The 12827-nt window shown below is 46.8% G+C and overlaps 1 protein-coding gene across 1 annotated transcript; it reads right to left on the reverse strand.

Moving 5' to 3' along the window:
- Window positions 1-867: 867 nt before the first annotated feature.
- Window positions 868-2340, reverse strand: LOC123411170 (probable F-box protein At4g22030). The gene has a single exon (XM_045104110.1). The coding sequence runs from the start codon at window positions 2263-2265 to the stop codon at window positions 1009-1011; it is 1257 nt and encodes a 418-aa protein (XP_044960045.1). The 5' UTR covers window positions 2266-2340; the 3' UTR covers window positions 868-1008.
- Between the last annotated feature and the right edge of the window lie 10487 nt (window positions 2341-12827).

A 12827-nucleotide genomic window follows, 5' to 3' on the forward strand; every position in this document is an offset into this window, starting at 1 on the left:
TCAATGCTTGTAGTCGTTGCTAGGTTGTCTACGGATCTAGATGTAATTTTTATTATTTCTAATTTTCGTTGTACTATCATAATTGAGAATGAATTGATCGGAAATCTTCCCGAATTTCCCCGACGACATGGTGGCATGGCGGCGTGGCGACGGCAACGAGGCGAGCAGGGACGAGAAAGAGCGGCGGAGGGCGCGTGACGAGGCACAGAGCGGTGGGAGGGCACGTGACGAGACACAAAGCAGTGGGAGGTCGTGTGAAGGGGCGCTGGATTTACAAAGCACGTCGGACGCCACGCGTTAAAGCTAGCGCATGTCAAGCTGCTTTTTCGTGAGTGTGCGATCTTTTTCCCTGCGCCAAAATCTCTTGGGTCGGTTGGAGCGTTTGAAAACTTACGTTTTTCGTTGACGTTTTTTATCGTCGTTGTTGGAGATACTTTTTTTTTTCGAGAATACGTCAATGACGTAACATATTTTTATAGAAGACAGAAAGAATATTTATAAGATGTTGGAGATGCTTTAACTTGATAGAATCACGGACGTTTTCAGAGATAATTAGCCCTCTATGTCTGCCGTTGATGAGCTAACCCCAGTAGGCGTATGGACCGACAGAAACGAGTTGATAAAATATGTGCGAAATGGCGGCTTGCTCAGCTCAGCTCAGACCAAAACACAAGAAAACTAACAAGCCTACAATACGAACTCAAGGTTAGGTGGCGCCGCGCAAACCTTCGGCATTTAGCTTGGGCACCTCCTACCCCGTCTGTTCTTGAGCGTGTTGACCACATCTCTTTGCCGGTCAGGCCATTGCAAAAATTGTAATCTCGGTCCAAACTTCAAATAACCGTGCGCAAATTGGGATCGAAAATATAAATATGAATGAACCAAACATTTCTGATATCAGTTTCTACCTTTACAAAAGAATTAGTAATGGAACTTGGAATTCTTATACAGGTTTCAAGAATTCATCTGTCAGTTATAATCAAGAGTGAGTGAGTGGGTGTCGGTCAATCAGAAGAGTTTCCCGGCAAATTCCTTGATGTCCTCGTCTCTGACGGACGGCGAGGCCATCTTCCTGAACTGCTTCAGGTCCGACAGGCTCCGGCCGAGCTTCAGCGCCACCTTGGTCGCGAACACCTCGCCACGCTCCCTCCGCTCCACGTCGGGCTCGCTGAGGTTGGCCTCGATGTCCTCCTGGATCTTGCGGTAGAACCCGGCGCAGTTGCGGAGCAGCTCGAACAGCATGCCCATCTGCCCGCCGTGCTCCACCGTGTTCACCGCCGCCGCCAGCGCCCCGCCGAAGACGGCCGCGCCCGACGCCCACGCCCCGGCCTCGCCGGAGCCGATGAACGCCGTGGCGAGCGCCGCGGTGCCGGCCAGCGCAGGGCCGGCCACGGCGAGGCCCCTGTTTAGGTTCAGCACGAGCTTGCCCACCGTGAGGAACTCCTGCTCGTCCTTGGCCTTGATGACCCTGAGGATGCCTCGCATCTCGTCCTCAAGATCCTGGGTCCAGCCGTTGCCGGAAGCGACGGCACGACGGCCGAAGCTCTTTGAGTTCTTGGGCTGTGCGGCGGGGCGACGGCGCGGCCACCAGCGTGCGGGCTCGACGGTCTTGGGGAACTTCTCGAGCATGCCGGGGAGCAGCGGCAGCGGGTAGGCGGCGTCGAGCGCGAGCACCCGGTCCATGGCCTCCTTCACGTCGGCCCTGGTCGTGGGCGCGTCGAGCGCGAGCTTGCCGCGGACGTCGCGCTCGAGCTCCCTCCACAGCCTGGTGGCGTTGCGCTGCTCCTCGGCGAGCTGCGAGGGCTGGATCTTGTTGACGGCGGCCATGGTGACGGCCGCGGAGGCCAGGAGCACCCCAGCGGACGCCTTGAGCGCGACCACGGCCGGCGCGGCGGGCGCGAGCGCGGCCATGACGGAGGCGGCGAGCGTAAGGGAGTTGGTGGAGTGGAGCAGCAGGTGGTTCCAGTTGTCGCGCTGCTTGCCGATGATGTCGTGCATCTCGGCGCGGTCCGCCGCGGCCTCCGCGATGGCGCGGAGCCTCTCGAGGCACACGTCCGCCGACGGGGAGGCCGGGACGGGCGGCGCGTCGACCCATTCGAGGTTGAGGCTGAGGTTGTCCCGCGCGGTGTGGATTCCGGAAGGCGCGCGCAGGGCGGCACGGCAGGTAGCGGCGCCGCTCCGTCGTGGCCGTGGGCGCGCTGTGGAAGTCGAAGGGGAGGAGGAAGACTGGGCCAAGAAGAGGCGCTGGGCACGGAGTGCCGCCATGCTTTCCTTTGGGTTGCTGCTTCGGTGTTGTCGCGTCGTTTGCTTCCCTCTCGAGACTGGACTGGAGGGGGCTTCGACGGCGAAGTAAGTTGGTCGGAGATGGACCGAGGACGTTGGGCATTTATAGTAGGTCTCGCGCCCGCGGGGGATTGGGTGATTGATGTTTCAAAGTTTGACCGAGCATTAGATTGGGCTGAGTCCGGCTCAATTTCCGTGCTGCGAGTTGTGCTTTGATCCACACGAGAGACCGTTTCTGGCATCTGGTCAAGAGATGAGTTTCGGTATTTATTTTCTTCCAAAATATATTTAACGTCCTAGGTCTGCCACTCTGCCTTATGTCAAACTCTATTTTAGTTTCATCAAGTTCATAAAAGAAATAACTCACATATACCATATATTTCACCCTTCGTTCCATAATATAAAGGAAAACTATTCTGTTCATCCGGCTGATAATTTTCACGCATCCGCCGCCTCGTACATCGTCTCATCTGTTTGATCGTGTGGAAACAATATCGTTTCGGTCACATAGCCCTTTCCAGCCACGTACCATCCAATACATCCACAGGCACTCAACCTTATCTCCTCCTATGCCCCAGCCATCTTCTTCCTTCCTCAATCCTGTATGTACTCCATTCTACCATATCAAGTCCGCGAAGAGGGCCAGACCAGGTGAAACTCGCGGCGTGCGCATGCTGCGGGGGCGCGACTGAGGCTGGGGCGACGTGTGTGGCAGGAAGGGGTCGCCCGAGCTTGGGCTTGTCCATGGCCATGGCCATGGCGGCCGGGCCCAAATCGTATGTTTGTGGTATATGCAACAACGGGCCAGAGACGCGGCGGGGCGGCCGATGAGCATGGGGGCGGCGGATCCGGCCGGACCTTGCCGGATCCAGGCCGGACGGCGGCGGCGCGACGAAGGGGCAGGCGGCGCGGCGGTTCCCTGCAGGCTGGGGCTGCAGCTGGTGGCGCACTCCGGCGACCTGCCGGCGACACGCGCGGGGCGACGGCCGGAGGGAACCAGCGGCGAGCCGGAGCTCCTGCGGCTGCGGATGCAACTCGGGGCGTGGCTGGCGCGAGGCTCGCTCCGAGGAGGAGGCAGGGAGGCTTGTTGCAAAAATTCCTGAAACTCAACCGTTGTTGCAAAAAAAATTTCCGTAAAAATACCTATGTTACAGGAAGACGAAGAAAAAAAAATCTGCAACAAGCAAATTGTTTCTGAAACTCGACCGTTGTTTCAGGAATTAACAGATCCAAAGCTTATTTCTTGCAACAAAGCGAAAGTTTCCGCAACTCGAGCGTCGTTTCAGAACCATGCGGCGGGGATGCAGGGCGTTAGATCGGCATCCGACGGCTAGCTTGACGGATAATTTTTAGAAATCATCCGGCGGATGCGTAGCGTTCATATAAAAGTGTTTTTGACACTATATTATGAGACGGAGGGAGTAGTTTAAAAATACACTTTATGAATCGGAGCCAGATTAGCCTCTTGGTGCCACCGCCCAGGCTAGCTTTTTTCAATTTATTAAGGCCTTGTTGAGTTATGTCCTCAACATAACCATATTGTACTCTCTTTGTGTGTTTCTTTTGAACCTTTATGTTAGGTCTCGGTGGTTCTTGTGGTTTGCTTTATATAAGCGGGACTAAAGACCTTTTCCACAAATACAATTTGTGGTGTATCCAGACTAAGTTCGTGTTATGATTTATGAATACCAGTATATTTTCTGTAGGCTCGATCAAACCAAAAAAGTTTGACTTGTGACAAATCCAAACGTTTAATTTTGTGAAACAAATGGAATTGTTCAGCACTTCGCGATCATCGGGGGCATGCTCTATCAGACAAGCATACACGTACACTAGTTTTTCTTTAGCAAAAAAGGGTTCTCCTCAAATTTCATTTAAAGAAACCAAGTCGTTCTAACAGCATCTCACGCGAAACCACAATACTCTACCTACCTAGATTGGCTACGAGTTCAAATATACTACACATTACAGACCTAGCCAGATATGAACGCAACACACAATATAACCATGCAAAAGGTGCAACAATAGAGTGAAAATTGGAGCCTTCTGTCTTCATTAGCTACTACTCCCTCCGTTCCTAAATATAAGTCTTTTTAGATATTCCAATAGTGGACTACGTACGGATACATATAGACATGCTTTAAAATATAGATTCACTCATTTTGCTCCGTATGTAGACCCCTAGTGAAATGTCTTAAAAGACTTATATTTAGGAACGGAGGGAGTATCATTCACCAAGTCTTGGAACTCACAATCTCCATCTTTTAGTCACCCGATACACTTGATTTGCCACCTGCTATATTGGTTTTACCCCTAACATCAATAGTCCTTCCTCGGCTTGCCCTTATCTAGAAAATAACAATAACCCGCATTCCAGTTTTGCACATCAGCTTAATTATATTGAGAGGGCCATAAATCTTCTTTCTATCAAAAATAACATCATTGCTGCATCTCCAAACAACCCAGGATATATAGGGCTGAGATGCCCATCAGGACCATTTGCTTATGTTTACTAGTAAGCAATTTGATCCATCTACTAAAACAATCAGTCGGGTTAACATGCATAGACTGTAAATCAAAAGCATATTTGAAACTGCAGAAATGATTTGGTTTTTAACAAACATACAAGTGCATTTTTTTGCAGGTTATTTATAGGGCCACCGCATGGATCCTTATGTGGTCGTTACTAACTCCTGCGGGAGCCAGGGAACCTATGGTTACTGAGTCCGTCCGATGGAAGATGGTAGTTCGGATATCTACGACCGGTTTGGATGATGGTCCAGTAATAGGATAGGTGTTTAGTCATCTAGGCCTATTTCTACCGGTCGTGGCACATGTATTTTTGTTTATTTGTTGCCTTTTTATAGTTCTGTGTGAGCTTGTACTAGAATTCAGAACTATTTGCTTGATTTTTAATAAAAGGTTGCAAGCATCAATTGATGCAGAGGCCGGGGGTAAGCCTCTTTTTCTAAAATAACAAAAGCACATCTCAGTAAGTTCAAAATCAATCTAGCCACCGAACATGAGAAAAACAAATGGTCTATGGTTTCATCTTGTCCACAAAAAACACATCTTTTACCCCCCCCCCCCCCCAACTTCTTTTCAACAGATTGCCTCTAGTCAGAATGCTCTTCATGTTTAACAACCAAAGAAAAAAAATGATTTTAGCAGGCACTTTGACTTTCCGCGTGAATTTTTGTGGAAAGCCACTATCACTTTTCACCAACTCTGTTCCTCAAAAGGATTAGTACCATATGTAATTAGACCAAATCATAAATTCCTTGCATCAACTGCAAATTCCGCGAACTCCCTCTCTATTTTACTCCACTGCGACCCATCAACGGGTTGTCTCAACATTGCGTCTTTCTTATGGTCTTCTTTGTGCCATAGCAACAACTTGGCATGCTCTTTGTTTTGGAACAAACGTTTCAACTGTGGTATTATATGAGAATACCACATCAGTTTGGCAGGAACCTTCTTCCCGGGGCGCTTGCCCTGAACATTATCTAGGTCATCGCGGCTGATCTTATAATGCAATGTACCGCTTACCGGGCATGCGTTTCGAATTCTCGTACTCCTCACCACAGTAGAGGATGCAGACATTAGGGCATGCATGTATCTTCTACACCTCTTATCCTAGAGGGAAGACAACCTTCTTTGCTTCGTACATACTTGCAGGCAATTCGTTATCCTTTGGAAGCATCTTCTTTAATATTTTCAGCAACTTTTCAAATCCCTTGTGAGATACTTCATTCTCTGCTTTTCATTGCAGCAATTCGAGTGTGCTACCCAACTTTTTCTTGCCATCTTCGCAATTTCAGTACAACATTTTTTTGTGATCCTCTAACATGCTCTCCAACTTCAACCTCTCCTTTTCACCTTCGCAGTTTCTCTATGCATCAACAATGCCTCGACCAAGATCATCAGCGGGCTCATCTAAAGCCTCTTCTTCATCTTCACCCATTGTATTACCATCGTATTCAGGGACCTAGGATAGTTGTCATCACCCTCTTCTTCTTCACTGTCTTCCATTATAACCCCTCTTTCTCCATGCTTGGTCCAACAGTTATAACCGCACATAAAACCGGACTGAAGCAGGGATCGAGATGGACCTGGAGGGGGCGGGGGTGAATAGGTACAGTTACAAATTTTAATGGTTACTTAGCAATTTTAGGCAATAATGCGGAATATGAAAATGAGCCTAACAATTGCAAGGGTGGAGGTTAGGATTTGTGTTTCAAGCACGACAACAAGTAGGATATGATGAAGCACAAGTAAGTAATCAAGGACTAGTAACAAGTAGGAAGTTAGGGTTAGGGATAACCGCAACTCCGAGAGACAAGGATGTATGTCGATGTTCACTTCCTTCGAGGGAAGCTACATTACCATTTAGAGAGGTGGGTGTTACCACGAAGGCACACCAACACCACGAAGGTGCACCCTATTCTCTCCTTGAGACAACACCACGAAGGCATTTCTCAACCACTAGTGGTAAGCCTTTGAGGTGGCCTCCAAACCCTTACAAACTTTCTGGGGGAAATCACAACGGTTTGATTCCTCTCCGAAGAACTCCTACTGCCTAGGAGTCTCCAACCTCCAAGCAGTGGCGGTGCCAGGATTCAAACCTTGTGATGTCAAGCTTTATAAATATATTTTTTACATACAATTTAAGATGAACCAAAAAGATCATACTCGTAATTTATTACAAAAGTACAAAACATATTTATGGTAGCAGCTCTCCGCGATCATGCATACTTTGATATGTATGCATAATAACATCAGTACTAATAGACTGGAATACATCAGTCTCAACGTAAGTAATGAGACAATGATACAAGGAATCATCACTTATTCTATTACGCAAATCAGACTTAATATATTTCATTGCAGAAAATGCTCTCTCAACTGTTGCCGTTGCAACCGGCAAAATCAATGCTAGCTTCACCAAAAGAAACACTAGAGGAAAACTAGTATACTTCTTTGTTTCAACTAGTTTTCTGCAAATATCACTAACCCCTTTTAAATTGGAGAGTCTTGTATCATCACCAACATTTTCAAGGAAGTTGTCAAGTTGTACGCTAAGATCTTTTCTGCTTTCACTTTCAAAATCATCAGGATACAAACGAGCCATTGCTAATACTTTGTCTTTATCAAAGTTAGAGAATGAGTCAGAAGGATCCAAACAAGCCATGCCAAGAAGCAATTTCGTGCTGGTCTCACTAAAGCGCTCATCAAGCTCTACAGGCAATAGATCGATAATAGCATACATCACACTTTGATAGTAATCCTTATTCGATATTCCATCAATCTGAGCTTTACGCTTTGATTTTGATCCTCGGGGAATATGCATAGCATTCATATCTGGAATTTCAATATCATTTTTGAGGCAGAAATGAGTAACCTTTATAAACATACCTTCGCAACCTTGGTTTCTCATTTATTGTAGCCTTCTTTTCGTTGTACAAAGATATGACACAACATTCACAATATCTTGATCCTTCCTTTGCAAAGCAAGATTCAAATCATTAGTAATCCCGAGTATAACCTTCATCAAGTGTATCATGAAAACAAAGTCAAATGTCTGAATAGCATCAAGAACACCTTTTGCTTTAATCCTATCTAAAGCTTTGCTGGCATTTTGTGCATTATCATCAACAACTTCAATTACGGAAGGGAACATAACAATCATATTCAATAAAGAATTCAAATGAGAACCCCAACGAGTGTCGCCGGCTCTTTTAAGTCCAAGTTCTTGGTTCAAACCTCTCCCAGTTTCAAGTTCACCATTTTGAAGTGCATTATGAACTCTGTTAGCTTGCTTTTCTCTAAGCATATCCATGTTCTTAAAAGAGTTTCCCACCGTGGATAGAACAACACCCATCCACTCAAAATGCCATACCACATCTTCATGGTTTTTTGCAACTGCAACTAATGTTAACTGAAGTTGATGAGCAAAACAGTGGATGCTATGAGCTGATCTGGAATCTTCCATTACTAAAGTTTTTAAACCATTCAAGTGTCCTTGCATATTACTAGCTCCATCGTATCCTTGGCCACGAATCCGAGAAGGGCTAAGGTTATGATGTTTAAGCACTGCATAGATAGCTTGTTGGAGAGCAAGAGAGGTTGTTTGAGTAACACGAGAAAGTCCAATAACACGCTCCACTGAAAACCCCCTTTTATCAACATATCTTATAGCAAGAGCCATTTGTTCATTGTGAGATACATCACGAGATTCATCAACGAGTATAGCAAAGTATTCATCTCCAAGATCTTCTATGATTGCCTTTACTGTTTCTATAGCACAAGCTGCCACAATATCTTTCTGGATTGAAGAAGAAATCAACTTCAAATTCTTAGGAGCATTCTTCAAAGCAACAACAGCCACATCTGGACAACATGCAACATACCATTCATAAAAAGTTAGGAAATTACCCTTCCTCAAAGAAGTCTCACTTTCACCATGACCTCGAAACGGCAAGCCCAAAATAAGAAGCAGCCGTGCAATATCTATTGATGCAATTAACCGAGTTCTGTACTCTATCCTTGATTTTTTTTATTGCGTACAACAGCTGCAATTGATTGATTTTGGTTCATTAGATCATCACGTCGCTTCATATTCTGATTATGACTACTCAAAGGACCACCAACATGAACCTCCAATCTCTTTAGGTTATTCCAATTTCTCCAGCCCTTAGATGAAAATACATCTCCACCAGTACGTCCTATACTTTCATTTTGAAACAAGTAGCAGACAAGACAAAAAGCTGCATCTTCCTTTTGTTGGGGAACGTCGCATGGGAAACAAAAAATTTCCTACGCGCACGAAGACCTATCATGGTGATGTCCATCTACGAGAGGGGATGAGTGATCTACGTACCCTCGTAGACCGTACAGCAGAAGCGTTAGTGGACGCGGTTGATGTAGTGGAACGTCCTCACGTCCCTCGATCCGCCCCGCGAACAATCCCTCGATCAGTCCCACGATCTAGTACCGAACGGACGACACCTCCGCGTTCAGCACACGTACAGCTCGACGATGATCTCGGCCTTCTTGATCCAGCAAGAGAGACGGAGAGGTAGAAGAGTTCTCCGGCAGCGTGACGGCGCTCCGGAGGTTGGTGATGATCTTGTCTCAGCAGGGCTCCGCCCGAGCTCCGCAGAAACGCGATCTAGAGGAAAAACCGTGGTGGTACGTGGTCGGGCTGCCGTGAGAAAGTCGTGTAAAATCAGCCCTAAAACCTCCGTATATATAGGGGGAGGGAGGGGGCCTTGCCTTGGGGCTCAAGGAGCCCCAAGGGGGTCGGCCGAGCCAAGGGGGGAAGGACTCCCCCCCCCCAAACCGAGTTGGACTTGGTTTGGTGGGAGTCCTTCCTTCCCTTCCCACCTCCTTCCTTTTTTTTCTTTCTTTCCTCTTTGATTTTTCTTCTCTTGGCGCATAGGCCCTCTTGGGCTGTCCCACCAGCCCACTAAGGGCTGGTGCGCCACCCCTAAGGTCCATGCCCCCCCCGGGTGGGTTGCCCCCCCGGTGAACTCCCGGAACCCATTCGTCATTCCCGGTACATTCCCGGTAACTCTGAAAACCTTACGGTAATCAAATGAGGTCATCCTATATATCAATCTTCGTTTCCGGACCATTCCGGAAACCCTCGTGACGTCCGTGATCTCATCCGGGACTCCGAACAACATTCGGTAACCAACCATATAACTCAAATACGCATAAAACAACGCCGAACCTTAAGTGTGCAGACCCTGCGGGTTCGAGAACTATGTAGACATGACCCGAGAGACTCCTCGGTCAATATCCAATAGCGGGACCTGGATGCCCATATTGGATCCTACATATTCTACGAAGATCTTATCGTTTGAACCTCAGTGCCAAGGATTCATATAATCCCGTATGTCATTCCCTTTGTCCTTCGGTATGTTACTTGCCCGAGATTCGATCGTCGGTATCTGCATACCTATTTCAATCTCGTGTACCGGCAAGTCTCTTTACTCGTTCCGTAATACAAGATCCCGCAACTTACACTAAGTCACTTTGCTTGCAAGGCTTGTGTGTGATGTTGTATTACCGAGTGGGCCCCGAGATACCTCTCCGTCACACGGAGTGACAAATCCCAGTCTTGATACATACTAACTCAACCAACACCTTCGGAGATACCTGTAGAGCATCTTTATAGTCACCCAGTTACGTTGCGACGTTTGATACACACAAAGTATTCCTCCGGTGTCAGTGAGTTATATGATCTCATGGTCATAGGAATAAATACTTGACACGCAGAAAACAGTAGCAACAAAATGACACGATCAACATGCTACGTCTATAAGTTTGGGTCTAGTCCTTCACGTGATTCTCCTAATGACGTGATCCAGTTATCAAGCAACAACACCTTGTTCATAACCAGAAGACACTGGCCATCTTTGATCAACTGGCTAGCCAACTAGAGGCTTGCTAGGGACGGTATTTTGTCTATGTATCCACACATGTAAATGAGTCTTCATTCAATACAATTATAGCATGGATAATAAACGATTATCTTGATACAGGAATTATAATAATAACTACATTTATCATTGCCTCTAGGGCATAATTCCAACAGTCTCCCACTTGCACTAGAGTCAATAATCTAGCCCTCACATCATCATGTGAATTACATTGTAATAAATCTAACACCCATACAGTTCTGGTGTTGATAATGCTTTGGCCGTGGAAGAGGTTTAGTCAGCGGGTCTGCTACATTCAGATCCGTGTGCACCTTGCATATATTTACGTCCTCTCCCTCGACGTAGTCGCAGATGAGGTTGAAGCGTCGTTTGATCTGTCTGGACTTCTTGTGAAACCGTGGTTCCTTTGCTAGGGCAATGGCACCCGTGTTGTCACAGAACAAGGTTATTGGATTCAGTGCGCTTGGCACCACTCCAAGATCCGTCATGAATTGCTTCATCCAGACACCCTCCTTAGCCGCCTCCGAGGCAGCCATGTACTCTGCTTCACATGTAGAATCTGCTACGACGCTTTGCTTGGAACTGCACCAGCTTACCGCACCCCCATTAAGAATAAATACGTATCCGGTTTGCGACTTAGAGTCGTCCGGATCTGTGTCAAAGCTTGCATCGACGTAACCTTTTACGGCGAGCTCTTCGTCACCTCCATACACGAGAAACATCTCCTTAGTCCTTTTCAGGTACTTCAGGATATTCTTGACCGCCGTCCAGTGATCCACTCCTGGATTACTCTGGAACCTACCTGCCATACTTATGGCCAGGCTAACATCCGGTCTAGTGCACATCATTGCATACATGATAGAACCTATGGCTGAAGCATAGGGGACGGAGCGCATATGCTCTCTATCTTCATCAGTTGCTGGGCACTGAGTCTTACTCAATCTCGTACCTTGTAAAACTGGCAAGAACCCTTTCTTGGACTGTTCCATTTTGAACCTTTTCAAAACTTTATCAAGGTATGTGCTTTGTGAAAGTCCTATCAGGCATTTTGATCTATCCCTATAGATCTTAATGCCTAGAATGTAAGCAGCTTCTCCTAGGTCCTTCATAGAGAAACTTTTATTCAAGTAATCCTTTATGCTCTCCAAAAACTCCACGTTGTTTCCAATCAGCAATATGTCATCCACATATAATATTAGAAACGCCACAGAGCTCCCACTCACTTTCTTGTAAATACAAGATTCTCCAACCACTTGTATAAACCCAAATGCTTTGATCACCTCATCAAAGCGTTTGTTCCAACTCCGAGATGCTTGCACCAGTCCAGAAATGGATCGTTGGAGCTTGCACACTTTGTTAGCATTCTTAGGATCGAAAAAACCTTCGGGTTGTACCATATACAACTCTTCCTTAAGGAAACCGTTAAGGAACGCCGTTTTGACATCCATCTGCCAGATTTCATAATCGAAAAATGCAGCTATTGCTAACATGATTCTGACGGACTTAAGCATCGCTACGGGCGAGAATGTCTCATCGTAGTCAACTCCTTGAACTTGTGAAAACCCCTTTGCCACAAGTCGAGCTTTATAAACGGTCACATTGCCGTCAGCGTCCGTCTTCCTCTTAAAGATCCATTTGTTCTGAATAGCCTTGCGGCCCTCAGGCAGTACCTCCAAAGTCAACACTTTGTTCTCATACATGGATCCTATCTCGGACTTCATGGCTTCTAGCCATTTGTTGGAATCTGGGCCCACCATTGCTTCCTCATAATTTGCAGGTTCATTGTTGTCTAACAACATGATTGATAAGACGGGATTTCCGTACCACTCTGGAGCAGCACGTTGTCTCGTCGACCTGCGTGGTTCGACAGAAACTTGAACTGGAGTTTCATGATCATCATCATTAACTTCCTCCTCAACCGGCGTCGCAACGACAGAGGTTTCCCCTTGCCCTGCGCCACCATCCAGAGGGATGAGAGGTTCGACAACCTCGTCAAGTTCTATCTTCCTCCCACTCAATTCTCTCGAGAGAAACTCCTTCTCGAGAAAAGCTCCGTTTTTAGCAACAAACACTTTTCCCTCGGATTTGAGATAGAAG

Source organism: Hordeum vulgare, chromosome 7H, assembly GCF_904849725.1.
Source record: "Hordeum vulgare subsp. vulgare chromosome 7H, MorexV3_pseudomolecules_assembly, whole genome shotgun sequence".
Classification (NCBI taxonomy): Eukaryota; Viridiplantae; Streptophyta; class Magnoliopsida; order Poales; family Poaceae; genus Hordeum; species Hordeum vulgare.

Coding starts and splice junctions, on each gene's coding strand:
- LOC123411170 (XM_045104110.1), bottom strand. CDS start 2,265: ATGGCGGCACTCCGTGCCCAGCGCCTCTTCTTGGCCCAGTCTTCCTCC.